At 48.1% G+C, this 17,530-nt stretch overlaps 1 protein-coding gene across 9 annotated transcripts in view; it reads left to right on the forward strand.

Moving 5' to 3' along the window:
* Positions 1-17,081, forward strand: part of TJP1 (tight junction protein 1) — a 209,110-nt gene extending 192,029 nt beyond the window's left edge. For 4 of the 9 annotated variants that reach the window (XM_037053760.1, XM_037053764.1, XM_037053766.1 and 1 more), the window contains 6 exons: positions 3,100-3,327; positions 7,627-7,796; positions 10,033-10,510; positions 11,903-12,120; positions 12,906-13,049; positions 15,508-17,081. In XM_037053760.1, the coding sequence (XP_036909655.1) occupies positions 3,100-3,327; positions 7,627-7,796; positions 10,033-10,510; positions 11,903-12,120; positions 12,906-13,049; positions 15,508-15,602 (1,333 nt within the window). In that variant the 3' untranslated portion in view covers positions 15,603-17,081. Of the gene's footprint in view, positions 1-3,099; positions 3,328-6,565; positions 6,636-7,626; positions 7,797-10,032; positions 10,511-11,902; positions 12,121-12,905; positions 13,050-15,507 lie in introns of those variants that run through there. The other 5 variants (XM_037053763.1, XM_037053765.1, XM_037053767.1 and 2 more) reach the window with 3 other exon arrangements.
* Positions 17,082-17,530: the final 449 nt, after the last annotated feature.

Here is a 17,530-nt window from a genome sequence, read left to right on the forward strand (position 1 = left end):
CCTTCTCAGTCAGCGAGCAAGCCTCTCAGGGCATCCGTGCAGGAGTGACAGGACCTTGAGTGAAAACTGCTGGCCTTACCAATGGCATGGAGGCCCTGGGAAGAGAAACAAAGGCCTGTCTGTGTTACCCCTCTAGGACAGGCCTTTGTTGTGGCTTCAGGGAACTAGTATGGTGAAAACACATTTTTCCAGCAGAATATTCAAATGAGAATTTTAAAGTCCTAATATTTGCATTATTTTTCTTTAACTTTTGAAAGTGTTTTCAGACATGCAAACTCTCGGTTTTGAGAGGGAAGGAAACAGCCCAGATTGGCCAAAGGAACACATTCGTTGTTTAGTGAGCACATGCTGTGTGCTTGCTGTGGGGCTCAGCACCACTCGGGGAGAGAGGCAGAGGCTGCATGGGGGCATCCGCAGGACAGGACAGAGCTGGGGAGAGAGGCCTGGCCTGCTGCACTCTCCTCGGGGGCCTCTCGGCTCCGCTCCCAAGGGACAGGCTGGGTGTGGAGATGGGCCCCCTCCTCACTCCTGTGTTCACGTGCTGACATTTGTGCCTGTGACAAAGAGGAACTCTCATGTAGATACTGTCCTATGTTTTTATTTTTTTTAAATATATTTTATTGACTATACCATTACAGTTGTTCTATTCCCCCCCCTTCATTCCCCTCCACCCGCACACTCCCTCCCCCACCATTCTGCCCCCCTTAGTTTATAACCACGTGTCTCAAGTTCTTTGGATTCTATATTTCCCCCACTATTCTCACCCTCCCCACTACCTATTTTCTACCTACCATCTATGCTATTTTCTGTGCCTTCTCCCCCCTTCTCCTCCTCCCACTCCCCTGTTTCTAACCCTCCATGTGTTCTTCATTTCTATGGTTCCACTCCTGATCTAGCTGTCCTCTTGGTTTGCTTTTGTTTTAGGTGTGGTTGTTAATAACTGTGTGTTTGCTGTCCTTTCACTGTTCATATTTTTCATCTTCTTTTTCTTATATAAGTCCCTTTAGCATTTCATATAATAAGGGCTTGGTGATGATGAACTCCTTGAACTTGACCTTATCTGAGAAGCACTTTATCTGTCCTTCCATTCTAAATGAAAGTTTTGCTGGATAAAGCAATCTTGGCTGTAGGTCTTTGGATTTCATGACTTGGAATACTTCTTTCCAGCCCCTTCTTGCCTGTAAGGTCTCTTTTGAGAAATCCGCTGACAGTCTGATGGGTACTCCTTTGTAGGTGACTGTCCCCTTATCCCTTGCTGCTTCTAGGATTCTCTCCTTCATTTTGGTCTTGGCTAATGTAATTATGATGTGCCTTGGTGTGTTCCTTCTTGGGTCCAACTTCTTTGGCACTCTCTGAGCTTCCTGGATTTCCTGGAAGTCTATTTCCTTTGCCAGACTGGGGAAGTTCTCCTTTATTATTTGTTCAAATACGTTTTCCACTCGTGGCTGTTTCTTTCCCCCTTCTGGTACCCCTATAATTCGGATGTTGGAACGTTTAAAGATGTCCTGGAGGTTCCTAAGCCTCTCCTCATTTTTTTGAATTCTCATTTCTTCATTCCTTTCTGGTGGGATGTTTTGTTCTTCCTTCTGGTCCATTCCATTGATTTGAGTCCCAGTTTCCTTTCCATCACTATTGGTTTCCTGTGCATCTCCCTTCATTTCAATTAGTTTAGCCTTCATATGTTCCTCTAATTTGTGACTTTGTTCCTCTAATTTGTGACTATAATCTACCAGTTCTGTGAGCATCCTGATAAATAGTGTCCTGAATTGTGCTTCTGAGAGGCTGGCAATTTCTTGGTCGCTTAGAGTTATTGGCTCTGGGACTTTGAGTTCTTCTTGTGCCATCTTTCGGGTTGTTCGTGCCTGTTCCATAGCAGGATCAGAGCCCTAAAGTGTTCACTAGAACAGGGCAACTAAGTCGCTGGGTTGTGACGTTGTATGTGGGGGCGGGGTCAAAGAGGGACTATGGCGTCCCATCTGCCGCCTGCCGCTGTAGCCCTCACTGGTGCTGCAGTTGCTGCCGTCACCGGGCCCACGTGTTTCGTCCCACTGCACTTGAGTGTGCCACCGCCGTCAGCCCTCGCCCCCTGGGGCTGGCGTAGTCCGTCTCACTGTGCGCGAATGTGCGACCGTGGTCAGTCTGCCCCGCACCCCAACTGGTTCCGGGCTGCCTGCGCACCTGGGTCGGGGGACCTGTCCTGCCCCGACCCTGCTCCGCTGCTGGCTCCGCCCCTCTTACCGTCCCCGTTGAACGGTTAGATGTAGTCGGACTTCCATATAATTCAGTTTTCTGTCCTTTGGTTGTGTCTTTGTTTCTCCAAACCTTTGTTGTCTTGAAACTTGGTTGTGGGAGAAGGCTCAGTGTTTCCACCTATGCCTCCATCTTGGCGGAAGTCTGTCCTATGTTTTTAATGACTTGGGTGCTTCTCACCAAAATGTGAACTGCTATGGTGTCTCCTTTGGCCAGTCTCATTAGCATATGATCTTTGTTGCATAAAATACACTCGTAGCCCTTTTTTGGTGTAAAACCTGGTTAAGTTCATTCGTTTTGATACAAAGTTTCTAAGGTGTACTAAACAGAATGTAAGTAACAGTGTACTAGCTTGCTTAATAGTGTGCTTCCTCTCTGCTTCTTGTGCCCACTGGAACTTTAGACTCTACAGAGCTGTGTCCTTATAAAAGGATCATTCCTTGATTTCAGATGAAAGTTCCTGAAAAGTCTTTTTTTAAAAATTGGAAAACCCTCTTGGTTGTTACTCGTCACTGCCATTGGTGTGTGTACTTCGAGAAGTTCTTCACTGGGTTGATTACACTTCCTCCTCTCTTTCTGATTAACTGCTTATAACCTGCTGTGAGCCCTCTAACCAGACAATTACTGAGCTTTAATAGATTGTGGTAATGGACTCATGGGCTGGAGGAGGGCTGCCTTTTGCTCACAGCCTGTGAAGACAGAGTTCAGGTGTCCATTTCGATGGTCGCGCTGCTTGGCTGGGCCCTGAGCAGTTGCAGCTCAGGGGAGGGTTGAGGTAAATGATTCAGACTCCACTTTCCTTGTGAGATCAGCACTGGAAAAGCTGTTACGTTTGCTGTTTCTTGGCAGGATCCCAGAACCTCAGAAACCTCAGCCGAAGCCCCTCGAAGATATCGTTCGGTCTAATCATTATGACCCCGAGGAAGATGAAGAGTATTACCGGAAGCAGCTCTCCTACTTCGATCGGAGGAGTTTTGAGAACAAGCCTCCCGTGCACATGCCTGCCAGCCACCTCTCAGAGCCAGCCAAGCCGCTTCCTTCTCAGCATCAGCCAAACCTGTCCAGTTACTCTTCAAAGTAAGTTACTTCACCGGACACGTCTCCTTTGGAAAACAAGATGACACACAAAGGTTTGGGTAAAGAGGAATTGATTTCTTGAAGTTCAGTATATTTTGAAGGAAATATTTAAGTGTACTTTACACTTTCTGTAGATGCTGGCAGGTTAGCGCTGTGCGTACTTCTAGCTCTAGGGTGTGTTCCAAGCTTGTTCTTAGGCCTTGATAGCAGATACAGCAAGTTTTTGCATTGGGGAAAGATGGTAAAACCTGAAGTAAGAAAGAATAAACCAAAGACCCTGATTTTTAGGTGAATCATAAGCCTTTCTCCCTTTTGTGCAGCAGTTAGTGCTGGCTCTTTTTTTATGTTTTTATTTTTTTTTAGTATAAAAATGGATGTATTGAGACAACATTGTTGGAGGGAAGGGAAGAGAGTTGAATTTTTTTCAAGGAGAGAAACAGTTTGTCTTTTTTTATTATTGGATCTTGGGGGCACTTTAGAGATCTCTTTTCCAGTGTTACACATGAGGAAACAGCTCCGTGAGGTAACATGACGATGCACAGAGCTGGCATTGAACCCCCTGTTTTTGACTCCCAGTCTTTCTCCTTTCCTGCGCTGCTCGCTTCCGTTTACTCATTTCTCAGGTTTCTGGTCGGTTGTTCATCCTCGTGGGTTTGGTCGGGGCACAGACACGTGGTGCGCCTGCGTGGGGCCCTGTCTCTGCTGATTCTGTCTCCCTGGTTGAGCCCCGAGCAACAGAGAGCTTGGTGCTGAGAGTGGGGGGTGACCCTCAGAGGCACTGGTGGGTTCATGTATCCACAAAAATCAGCCCCCGAGAACGGAAGACGGACATGGCTTTAAGACGAGGCGTGAGTGTGCAGTGAGGGGAAAGAGCAGCTCCTAGTCCCTGGGGCTGGAGGAGGGGATCAGCATCTGAGCTCAGGAAAGCCTGAGTTCCCTTTCAAATAAGAGCCCATCTCTTTAATTAACTTAAAACTCAACTGATTCGAGGCCTTATGTCTGAAAATTTCCTTTCTGGTGGCTCCTGCATTAATGTTTGAATGACCGTGACTATAGTTCAGCGGAGCCAAGGGGGCACATCAGAAAGCCATCACCGGCTCCTCTTTCCCAAGACATCCTTTGAAGTGAGGATTTAAAACCTCTTTTGCACGGTCATCCTTTTAAGTCCTTGTCCACAGAGAGAGCAGTTAATGACAATGCACACACAGCCGTGGGGTGCTGGGGATCTGTTCTGTGCAAACAGGAGCTTGGGCTGGTGGTGTGGGCCTCCCCCGACGCCACGCTAGAGTAACGCCCGTGCCTCCCGGACGTGCAGACTGCGCGGGCTCGGCCCTGAGCCTCCAGAGCTCCCCTTTGGTGAGGTAGGAGGGTGCGCCTTTTGTCGCCGTTTTGGCTTAAGTCATTAAACACATTCATTCCTGTCAGAAGAGGGTCTGGGGAGTGGAGTTTAAGGAGAGAGGTTTTATCCTTTTACTTACTTGGTTAACACAACATACCATTACAAATACATTTAGGTCTAAAAAGGCTTGCCAGAAAAGCAGTTAGCAAGGCATTTTTGGCTGTGTGTTCATCTGGTGTTCCAGAAAGAAGACTCGGTGCGTTTGTAATGGGAAATTTTCACGCAGGTTTGGGGGCCAGGGGCGCAGGGACAGTTCGCCAAGTGAACGCAGCTCGGCGCAGGGGCCCTAGCGTGTCAGCCACCCACTAGCTGCTCGCTGGCGCAGCAGGGCCTTCCAGGACAAAGTGACAGTGGAATGAGATGGGCGCTCGCATGCGCTTCCTCCTCCTTGGCTGTGCCGTGTGCTTCCCTGTCAGCCTTCAGCTGCGAGGAGAATAAGAGAGCAGGGTGAGGGTCTGGGCAGTTAATACAACTTGAACAGTAGGAAAGTGGTTTAAACATGGGCTTGCCTTTGTCCTGCATCTCAAAACCATTTACTGTTACCAACAGCTTGCCTACAGGCCTTTATTTCCTAAACAAAATAGCAAAGTTATCTTTTCCTGGATAATATGCGCTTATGTTCATCTTAAAAGAAAAGCACACCCCCAGTGGTGGGAACTAGAGAAGTCTCTGTTGGCACAGGACAGGTGCCCCAGAAAGCCAGCAGACACTGCCCTGCCTTACAGTGTGGGGAGCTGGGCTGGAAGAAAGAACGCTGGGAGAGAGCGTCTCAAACAGGTCAGGGCCCCTGGAGTGCAGGCCGGGCCTGGGTGCTTGCCCCGGCCCAGAGAAGAAGGTGTCAGCTCCTCCCCGGCAGCAGGGGGTTCTCATGCTCGGAGCCCTCTCTCTCAAGGGTCAGGTTGCTGTGGGACTTTCAGGCCTTAAAACAAACATTGGTGGTTTTCAGCTTTTTAGGAACTAAGTGTAAGATTACCATAGGGTTGTTTGTCTGTGTGTGACACTAGATGAGAGAAGCTGTGACATTCAAGTGTGGCAGCTTTGCAGGTAATCTCCACCCGCCCTGAGAACTGGCCATGGGTCCAGTCTTGCGGGACAGGAATGTGTACGTGGGAACTGGAGGGTGCACGTTCCCACTGCCTGTTTCTCCTTTCCCTGCTAGGGCGCCTGTGCACCTATCACTTATTCCTTTGTTTTCGCTCAAGGATCTCTTTTCCCCAGACCTTAATTTTTTTTTTTTTTTTTTTTTTACAGAGGCGGGGAGGGAGGGAGAAAGACAGGGAGAGAAACATCAACGTCTGAAAGATACATTGATCAATTGCCCCTCTCACAGTCCGCACTGGGGACCTGGCCCACAATCCAGGCACATGCCCTGACTGGGAATTGAACCACTGGCCTTCTGGTTCACAGGCCAGTGCTCAGTCCACTGAGCCACAGCAGCCAGGGCAGCCCTTTAGTTTTAAAGGAGCATCTCAGTCTCACTCAGAACCGGCCAGTTACCCTGAGTACTGCTCCTTTACTCGGCTCATTCCTTGGTCTGCGCTGGCAGCTGCAGCAGCTATGGGCAGAGAGGGGCAGCGGACCAGTACTCAGAACACCAGTTAGACCACAGGGTGGGGGGGGCAGGACCCAGGTTACTGTGGTTGAATTTACCGGTCCTTTCCCTGGCTAAATGGAGGTAGGGATAGTTTCTTCTGTGGATCGAGTTATTTTGAAATGGTGGGTGCCTGTCTTTTGGTTAATATTTTGAAATGACATTTGAGTTGCATTTGCTGCAAGTTTCTTAGTTAGATTGACCATTTTCTTTCATTTTTCTGTTGCGCTCGCTCTGCCGTCGCCTAGATTTCTGGGCTCTTACCCTAGCTATGACTGCTTGAGAAGGAGCATCAAGTGGTAAGACTGGCATTCGTGTGAGGTGTTACGTGAGGTGTCTCTCGCCGTGTCGTTGGCATTATGTGCACTTCGGATTGGAACGTCGTCGTCACAGGCTCAGTCTGGTTGCGGGAAACGAGATAACAGCTCAGTGTCAAAGCTCACGATAAAGCCAGACTTCCTCAGTGAAGGTCTCCTGTGCGAGGCCCTTCGACATGTTCGTGTCACCGTTTGTGCACATAAAGCCACTGCGGCCTGGCTCTTTGCAAAGGACTAGATGGCAGTGTTGCAATTGTGGGTCTATTTCCACGGTTTCCTGTGTGTGCATTTCACGTCTTGTATGAACAATTGGCAACCTGAGAAAATACACGTGCACGGCCCAGTTGGACTTCAGTAAGCCTTGAACAATGCAGTGTATCTGCTCCCCTAGCTGTCATTAACAGAGAACGGGCCTGGCGCACCCAGGGCACACTGTGAAGTAGAAGCTGTCTGTTCTTTGGTGGTTTTCACATGGTCCCTGGCCGCTCTCAGGCAGAGTTTCAGTAGCTGTGGCTGAGACCTGATGGCCCAAAGACCCACAGCCATTCACTCCCCAGCCCTGTACTAGGAGCCCTGGCCTACTCCGCCTGACATCCCGTCTGGTGCTCTGAGGGTGCCGAGAGCCACGTCTTGGCACCTTACAGATGAAATAAGTGGTGAACCTAAGGACCATTTGGGCCTATAAGTATTTTCCAAAATATTTGCAAGACCTTTTTGAGTTGTGAACACAGTTAACTATAACAAGTATACCCAGAATTTCATCTGCCTTTCGGTTGCCATTCTCTGGATGTTTTCCTGATATTCTCAAAGTACCTGTGCTGTCTCTACATCTCTTGTGTTGATGAATGGTTGAGTTTGTTTGCCTAGTTTGGTAGAGTAGCTACCCATATGATAAGACTAAATTGTGAAATTTCTGGATTAAAAAAAATGTAGAGAATGAGAACTTGTTTTGTCCGTTTTCAGTGGTTGGCCTTGTCTTCCTTTTTTCGCAGGGGCAAGTCCACCGAGGTGGACGCTGTGGATCGACCTTTTGGAGAGAAACGCTACGACCCAGGCCAGGCCACACCCCCGCCGCCCCCACTGCCCGCCCAGTACTCCCAGCCCGCCCCGCCTACCGCCAGCTCCTTGCTGCACACACACGCTAAGGGAGCCCACGGGGAAGGTAGGGTCCTCGGAGGTTGGTGTCACCGCGGTCAGGGAGTAGTACTTACAAATTTAAGTTCTTGTCATTTCTAAGCAAAATGGTTCTTCATATCAGACATAATACATAAAACCTTTAGGCTGGGAACAACGAAAACTAAGGATTTTGCTAAAAATACATCACTTACATTTATGACTGTGAGCATTATATTGGACAAGGCTTTTGCCAAATAGATTTTACTGTTTTATTAGCATAGCTCGGTTTCTGGAAGTCATGTTTATTTACCAGTATGTCTGATCTAAATACTTGAATGGTGTTATAAAAGTTACTGTTGTTACCTGTTCACACATGACAGGCGAGATGTAAAGTTTCATGTAACATGTATTCCTTTGCACCTTGCCTTTTGCATTTATGTTCCGTAGCAGATTCTCAGCAGGGTGGGGAACAGAGTTCCAGGGTGTTCATCTTAATAGCCGTGGCGCTGCCTGTTGGCCCACGCGCTCTCCTTCACATCTTTCTCCAAGCCCTGGCTGTCTCCCTTGTTAGTGCTGACACTCTTGCTGGGCCCCAGGGGCTTGGCTCCTCTTCCTCCCTCCTGCTCCCCTCATCCTTCCCTCGGCCTCTTTCACCAGTAACCCCCTTCCACAGAACTCTGCCCTCTGCTGCAGACACTCGCAGGCCACCTCTTCCATCGGTAACCCCTTGTTCTGACCCTGCTGCCTCTTGGAACTGCCTTCATGTCTCTCTGCCTGTCGTCACACCCCCTGAAATTAAAACTGTTCCCTCCATCTCCTGACACCCCTGTTCTTATTTGCTCCTTTCTTCTCACAATCCCCCCCAAAATAAATAGGCTGTATTTTACCCCCAGAATATACCACAATTCATCCTTCTGTTGATAGTTCGCTATCACGAAACCAGTACTCCTGCTGTTTATGTGGGAGTTGGATTCCAGGCTGGTGTCAACCAGACAAGCTGTAGTTGCAACTTTACATAACTTCATGTCAGGGTTTCTTTACACGCTATCACGTCTGCAGACGAAGTTTCAGTCCTTACTTCCCAGTGCTTACGCCTTTTACTGATTTATTTACTTTTGCCTGTTTGCATGGGCTGGGACCTCCAATGAAATGTTGAGTAGAAGTGATGAAAGCAGACATTTTTGCTGCTTCCTCATCTCAGGGAGAAAGGATTCACCATTTCACTTTTATGGTGTTGGCCGTAGGTTTTTTGTGGTTTTTCATAGCTTCCTTCTCATTTGGTTTAGGACGTTCCCTTCTAGTCCTAATATGCTGAAATGGTTTTGTGAAATGCTTTTTCTGCATGTAATAAGAGGCTCTTAAGAAGACTTTTCTCCTTTATTCTGTTAATGGAGTAAATTACATTATAACATTCCTAAGGAATTTGGGTTTGTAATTTTCTTGCAATGTCCTTGCCTGGTTTCAGTATCAAGGTTGTGCTGGTTCATAAGAGAGCAAAGGCATGTTCCCTCTTTCGCTCTTTTCTTCTTGGAGAAAAGGGTAGTATTTTCTCCGTAATTACTCCCTGCAAGCCAGTTGGGACTGTTTACACTCCCACCCAGGACGTGGAAATTCTTGCTGTTCTGCGTCTTGCCAACCCTGGCCACTACCAGACTTCAGTTTTACTAATCTAAAGGGTGTGAAATGGTTTTTCGTGTTTTTTTGTTTGGGGCTTGCATTTTCCTAATTCCTAGTGAGGGTGAGGGTCTTGTTACATGACTACTGGGCATTCCAGTTTTCACTTCTGTTCCTGTCTTCACCCATCTTCCTGTTAGGCTGTGTCTTTCTTAGCAATGTGTTAGGTGTTCTTCCTGGGTTTGCTGGGTTTGCGGTCTTAATTCTGTATCCATTATGTGTTGTCGTTAATAGCTTCTCTCAAACTGTGGCTTCTCTCGTGACTCTAATTATGGTGAGATTTCAGTACGGGTGTTTTTTAGCATAGCCATGTTTTTCATTCTGCTTCTAATTTGTTATGCACATGGGAGAGGGGCCAGGACCCTTAGCAGTGTGGCCCTGCTTCCAAGGCCGCGGGGCACACTAACAGCACCATGTGACCCAGCCACCTGCCGGGCTCTCAGCGTCACACACAGCCACCGGTGCTCACGAGCTGTTCTCTGACTGTGGTGACCCTGAACTAGCCTTGACATCTGCATCAGGGCAAGTCCAGATGGGACATGGCAGAGGGGCTGTAAGACCTCCTTTTAAGAAGTGTTAAAAAGACTTATATATTCTTTTTTTTCCAGGTAATTTAGTATCATTGGATTTTCAAAATTCTTTAGTGTCCAAACCAGACCCACCTCCATCTCAGAACAAGCCAACAACGTTCAGACCACAGAACCGAGAGGACCCCACTCAGTCCACTTTCTACCCCCAGAAAAGTTTCCCAGAGAAAGCGCCAGTGAACGGAACTGAACAGACTCAGAAAACAGTCGCCCCAACATACAACCGATTCACCCCCAAACCATACACAAGTTCCGCGCGGCCGTTTGAGCGCAAGTTTGAAAGCCCTAAATTCAGTCACAACCTTCTCCCCAGTGAGACTGCACACAAGCCTGACTTGTCCTCAAAAGTCCCCACTTCTCCAAAAATCCTTGTGAAAACGCACAGTTCTGCCCCGCCCCCTGAGTTCGACAGTGGAGTCGAGGCCTTCTCCCTCCACTCAGAGAAGCCGAAGTACCAAATAAACAGCGTCAGCTCGGGACCGAAGGCTGTTCCTGTGAGGTGAGGGGTTTGCCTTGCTCTTGGCTTTGTGATTTGTCTGACATGAGCCTGAGGTGGTTTCTCTGGTTCAGGACTTGTCTTAAACTCAGCTTTTACTCAGACTTTAAACTGAACACTGTGACCACAATGTTGCCACAAATGCCCATGTGTGAGAGGGCCAGGACGATGCCAGTAGGATCATGAACCTGGGAGTCCTGTGTGGTCAGTGGGTATTGTTACGAGCCCCGTTTTACCAGGCAGTCAGGTTGAGAGACATTGCAGTTTGTCCAAGGTCACACAGCCAGGATGTGGGGAGCCTAGATCCAGGCCCTGGTCCTCTGACCCCAGGCTGTACTCTTAACACCCATGGCTTCCCGTGACCTCTCACCCCCAAAACACAAGTGTCTGCTCCTCGTTCACTGTGTGTTCAGCACTAATGTTAAAAAGAAACGAAGGTGTAGTAAGCTCAAAGTGGTTGTTAAGCGACAGCACCTGTTTTAGAGTTATAGGGAGTTGGCTGTCTCAGCAGATGAGGGGGGTGTCTGTGAGGAGCCCCACTCTATGACTTGCTTCTGTGCAGTCATCCGTGGTGTGGAAGAGGCCCTGCCGGCCACCCGAAAGCTCACCGCAGCCCCGGACCCACTGACCGAGCAGAAGCACTTGCAGGCAGGACCCAAGGCCAGGAGGCCCCGGGCCCGCTCCCTAGGCAGGGCTGCCGCCCTCCCAGGAGGGGGCTGGGGACAAGTGCTCCATCAGGTGTGGTCGCCTGTCCCTGAGGCCCCGGTAGTGCGGGAGTGGAGCCGCCCTGCCTGTGTGTACCTCCGGCTTGTCTGTCCGTCTTCTGCTCCCCATTAGGTCCTGGCTCACAGTTTCACTTCAGTGAATCTCAAAGCTTCCGTTTCTGAAGTGCCCATGACACCATATCCTGCCTGCCTTTGGTTTTCTTCATTAATGTGCTGATTTCTGTGGGTGCTTGATCTTTGTCACCTCAGGGAACTATGGTGGCCGTGCCTTTGCTGGCAAGGGCGTGTGGGCCTCGGGTGCTAGGGGGAAGCCACGGTGCACACACATCAAGTCCCAGGGAGGTAGTTACCTAATAAGCATGTTTTACGAGGTCTATGGTGCTGTCTGCTGTGAGGTGCGCCATTTTCTCATGTGACGCTAAGAAGGAACTGTGACTTGCTGGCACTTTTCAGACACCAATTGTGTGGATGTTAAAATGTTCTGCTTAGTGCCCATGAACTGTACAGTACTTGGATGAGCAAGGTTTGGGCTCTGTACATTGAGGTGGTGAGGCTCCGTAACTCCGTGATCAGATGGAGAAAGGAAAATAAAATGACACCACCATTACAGTAGTCGTGATGTGCCCATGTCGATCTGGGAGTTCACTCACAGGCGTTTCTGAACCCTTAGTCCTTCAGCGGTGGAGGAGGACGATGACGAAGACGGTCACACGGTGGTAGCCACCGCCCGAGGCGTGTTCAACAGCAACGGCGGGGTGCTGAGCTCCATAGAGACTGGTGTTAGCATCATCATCCCGCAGGGGGCCATCCCGGAGGGCGTGGAGCAGGAAATCTACTTCAAGGTCTGCCGGGACAACAGCATCCTGCCGCCTCTAGATAAGGAGAAAGGTAACGTGTCCGTGTCTCCACCTCCTTTTCGAGGTGTGGGCGGTCTGTGAGCGCTCGTTGGGCTCCGCCAAGAGGATCATCCAGACTCCACTTCTGCCTGCCTGCCTGCCGGCTGGCCACACAAAATACTGTGGGGGAGGGGGTGCCCGATGGTGGCATGACCATTTGGTGGTGGTCCTGCAGGAAGGCCGGGGAGGCGGAGGTGAGCTCCCTGGCCCTACCCTACAGCCCTCCGCCCGTTTTTCGGAGCTTCTTGGGGAACCTGGGGCTGCTGGAGTTTCCCTGTCTGCCTGCATCTGTCAGGGTGACACAGTGGCCCATGCCACGGCTTCCTTTAGAACCTGCGAGCAGCGCTTCCCTGCCTTCAGCTCGCCCGCTCACATTTTGCCGGAATACTAACCTATGTTGTCCCTGGATGAGCCCTGTAAACCAGGTCTGTAGCTTCAGAAACACGGGATGTGAGTAACGTGTAGGAAGTCCACCTGGCGGCACCTTACGCTGTCAGAACCTGTGATCTCATGCAGGTGCCCCCAGCTCTGTGGCTACGTGAAACGTGGCCGTTGCGAAGTAAAGTGTGCTAGAAGCGCCTCAGACCCGATCTCTCAGATGCAGTGTGCCGACGGCACGTCGGCGTGACTTGGGGTACGGTGGGTTCAAGTGGCTGCAAGGAAATTCGGCACCACACACGCGGCTTCCATCCCGTCTGTCTGCGTCAGTGCTGCCCTAGGCAAAGTGGTGCAGAAGGAAGGCGCCATGTAACTCCACCCCCTCCCTCCTGCTTTCAGGTGAGACCCTGCTGAGCCCACTGGTGATGTGTGGGCCCCACGGCCTCAAGTTCCTGAAGCCCGTGGAGCTGCGCCTACCACACTGTGCGTCCATGACTCCTGACGGTTGGTCTTTTGCTCTAAAATCATCCGACTCCTCGTCGGGTATGCTGTCTTCACTCTGTCCTTTGGGGGCTCTGGGTGCTGTCGTTGATTAGTCCCTGGGTCAGTGGAGCTCCCGTGCAGGGGGCAACCCTCTGCCTCTGTCCTTGTGGCCTCATGGGCATCTCGGTGTGCAGACACCCCTCTGCGCTGCATGTACACGAGCAGTGAATGGATAGGGAGGGGGACATTTCTGCCTTTCACTCTTGTGGATGTGGCTGAAGGGTGACACACGCATTTCTTCTGTCACGATTGTGATGCAATGAGAGAATTGATACTGCCCTACCTATATAGGCATTTTCACCTTCTTGCTAAAATGATTTGATTCATTCCTGCTATTGGTTACTGTTCTTTAATTTTTCAGCCTGCAAAGTCTGTCTGTCCCAGGGCAGCTCTAAAGACAGAAGGCCTTCCACCGTGCTTGCACTTGGCCCTGGTTTTCCAATGCAAAATCCTAAATCACTTCTGTTGTCCACACTGTTTCCACGTGGCTTTTGTTCTTCAGATCATAATTTCAAAGCTTCTGTTGCGTTTTCACATTTCCCCCTTCCTTTGGGTGACTGTGTCAGTTACCAGTTGGAACTTCCTGTGTTTCTGGCATAGATCACTTTAATTGAACCTAATATAGAAAAATAAGAATTTACAAACCCACTTTTGAATTTTTGGTAGATCAGGTGAGCATTATGCAGTGTTAACATTGGGCACTGGGAAATAGGGTTTAATAGTGTAAAGGTTATAGAACATTTTAATACTACACAAGGCAAAAAATGATATAAGTATTTCCCAAGTAACCCAATTTTCTGGGAAAAGTTAATTAATTTTAATGCACTTCATAGTAGAGCTATTTCCTGAGGGAGCCCACTGAGAAACATTTTATTAGTTTGAATTAATGAATACAATGGCGTTTAAAACATACTCTGAAAGTCGGGCTGTAGCATGAGCTCTGATTGTCCTTGAAGCCAAATTAGGGGCGGGTTCTTCAGATCACTGTCTGTGGTAGCTGCTTATTCGTAAGTGACTTTTTTTAGCTGTTATATGAAGTATAAGTGATTCCTCCATTTGTTACTCTGGTGTTTTATGCCACAAAACATGTTATTTTATTAGATTAACGCAGGAAGAAGTTGCTGAATCTGAGCTTACTCCCCTAGAAGAGGAATGTACCTTTCTGAGATGCTGTGTGGCTGCAGAAAATAGTTCGCTACTCTAAATTCTGTTCAAGAAGTCAAGGGTGCATTTTGATAACCACTAACTTAATCCCAGTACAAATTAGGCTATTAGAAAACCTGAGCCTAAAGATAAGGTTTTTAATTTACTTCCAAAGGGTTGTAACTCCAGCTCATTGCCTGAAGAGTATGTTATCTGTAGTACCGTGTGAGCCCACAAAGATCCGAGAAGTGGACTCCCTCCAAACTCTGGCTTCCTGCTGAGCCAGGCGTGGCTCAGGTGTCACTCAGGCGATGGGCCGCCTCCTGAGGGCAGGTTTCCCGACCTTGGCCCTGTTGACATTTAGGCCAGAGAATTCTTTGTTTTGGGGACTGTCCCTGTGCATCGTGCAATGTATAGTGGCCTCCCCGGCCTCCACTCACTAGCTGCCAGCTGTGACAAGTCCAATCACCTCCAGTCATTGTCCCGACCTCCTGGTTGAGAGCTGATGCTGTTAGGGAAGCAGAAGAAGTAAGCCAATTTGGAAGTCACTTAACCTTGGAAACCAGCGACACACAGCCATCCCGGCCTTGTCCCAGGCAGTGTCCCCTCCTGGGGCTCTGAGCTCCAGCTTCCAGTGTCAGACCGCTGGCACCCAGGCCCTGCCACAGGCTCGCAGCCTAGGCCTTGGCCACGAGGCTCCACTCAGGGTTTGGCTGCCAGGATCGTCCGGATTACTGATTTTTTTTTTTTTTTTGAAAGAGGAAGGTCTTTCATTTGTTTGTCTGTAGTTGAGTGTGAGAAATGTGTTCTCATACTCAGCTGAAATGGGTGATCCATGTAAATTATTGTCCAAACTTTGAAAGTGAAAGAAGAATGCTTTCAATGATAAGGTGGGCTCGGGCAAACTGGAATGGTCCCCAGCACGTGGACCCTGCGTTTTCGTCATCTTTTGAAAAAGCATGAGCGTGAAAATGCACTGAAAGAGAAATCTGAAAGTCTGGATTATCAAGATTCCAATGGGTTCTCACAGACATACAGCACTTAGGAGTTACTTTTTTAACTCAAGTTGTATACAATATTGTATTAGTTATAAGTAGTTTCAGGTTACAGTGTAGTGATTCAGTAGTTTTATGCCTTACAGTGTGAGTGCCCCACTAATTAGTCATCTAGCACGTAGAGTTGGGGTGTGTAACTGCAGAATGAAAAAGAAGTAGAAGAAAATTGTATCTAAATGCTTGTATTTATCTTTGCCTCATGGTTACAAAGCATTGTAGCCAGCGACTATAAATGATGTGAACTTCTTTTTCTCTTATAGGTGACCCTAAAACCTGGCAAAACAAGTGTCTTCCTGGAGACCCCAATTACCTTGTTGGAGCAAACTGCGTTTCTGTCCTGATCGACCACTTTTAATTCCTAACCTGTAGGAACGTGACTCAAATCATGTGAACCTGGGGTAAACTTACTGAATCTACACGGACCCACCCTATCAAGTACTCTACTCTCCTTAGACTCGACCTGCAGTGTGTTAGCAGTGAGCATTTTGTTCCATCTGATGAAGAGGAGGGCGCACGCTGCTGAGCCGTGGGCAGACGTGTGCTGTGACCTGCGTGTTTGTGGCGGAAGGACTGTTGGTATTGGTGTGAGGTTCAAAGACATTTTGCTTCGTAATGATTATTGTACTTTTTTTATGGTCACTGCTTAACTTCACATAACTGATTTCCGTTACAGTACCAGCCAGTGAAGGGGGTGCATTTGAGTCCTGTCCTTTCCAAAGTACACTGCTTCCGCTCCGTCGTGGCCCTGACCTGGCATCCACACTTTGTTATTATGCATGAGGCAGTATGCACACATTTAAAAAATGCACCTGGAATATATAACCAGAGTAGTGGATTTAACAGAAATGTACAGCAAGGGGAATTTACAGCTGTGGGTGGGGTGGGGGGGTCAAGTGAAGACAATGACTGATTGTATGTGAAAACACGTTTTTCCTAGGGAAGGACACCAAAGCGTGGGGCTGGCTCTGTGGCCTCTCTGGCTCTCTCTATAAATTAACCGTGTCACCAGACATACTAACCAGCAGGAATGCCTTACCCTCCTGTTTTTAATTCTTAGGTCGTTCTATGTATCGCTAAGTTTTTACGGCTTTTGTGCGCATCGGATACTGAATCATGAAACAGGTTGAGTTAAATTGTGGATTTGGTGGTTTCAGAAATGTGTCATCACCTAGATGGAAATAATGGTGTGATTTAGATAATTGTCTTTTCCTTTTTTTTTTTCTTTTTTGGCAACGGGCAGTTGTGGGTTTTTTTTTTTTTTATTTGGCTTCGCATTTGAAAATTTTGATGTTTTAAGGATGCTTGTACATAATGCGTGCATACCACTTTTGTTCTTGGTTTGTAAATTAACTTTTATAAACTTTACCTTTTTTATACATAAACAAAACCACGTTTCTTAAGGCTACCTTTGTATTCTCTCCTGTACCTCTTGAGCCTTGAACTTTGACCTCTGCAGCAATAACGCAGCATTTTTATGACACACACACAAGGTCATTTTTTTAAAGAAAAAGAATGCACAGAGTTGTTACATTTTTAAGTGCTGCATTTAAAAGATAAAGTTACTCAGAATTCTCTAGTTTGATTAAATTCTTGCAAAATATCCCTACTGTAATTTGTGATACAATGCTGTGCCCTAAAGTGTATTTTTTTACTAATAGACAATTTATTATGGCACATCAGCACGACTTCTGATTGGATAATACACCACTACATTCTGTTAATTATTAGGTGTGACTGAATTTCTTTTGCGGTTATTAAAAAAATTCTCAAATTTCTAAATCTGCAGAATAAAACTTTTTAAAATAAAGCGCTGGTTTGGTCTATTTGCCCACTACTTCTAGTTTTGTGCAGCTTTATAAACTTCCCCACGCCAGGCCTCGTGGGGTGCCTGTGGAGTGTGTGCCCGTGGCTGGTGCGTCCTGCTGGGTGGGCAGAGTCGGTCACGGGAGCCTGGGTGCGGGGCAAGAGGAGAAGCCTGCGGATGGCAAAGGCTTCCCACGGTGTTTGTAAACGTACCTGCGTGGGGAGGGGGTTCACTCCTTAGGAACCAGTTTGTATGTTCTCCATCTTGCTCTTGCCTTAGAACATGAATATGGGTTTTTTCTCACTTCGCTGGTTTTGGAGGAAGAAGGTGATTTTTAATGGCGATAACTATTCCAGTGTGGTTGCCGAGGTTAGTTAGCCACCACCCGCTAACATTGCTGTAAGGTCAACTTTGATCTAGAGCAGGGGTGTCAAAGTCATATTCCCTGGAGGCCACATCAGCTTCGCACTCGCCTTCAA

Source organism: Sturnira hondurensis, unplaced genomic scaffold (genome assembly GCF_014824575.4).
Source record: "Sturnira hondurensis isolate 20B ecotype Veracruz unplaced genomic scaffold, ASM1482457v3 Scaffold0007865, whole genome shotgun sequence".
Classification (NCBI taxonomy): Eukaryota; Metazoa; Chordata; class Mammalia; order Chiroptera; family Phyllostomidae; genus Sturnira; species Sturnira hondurensis.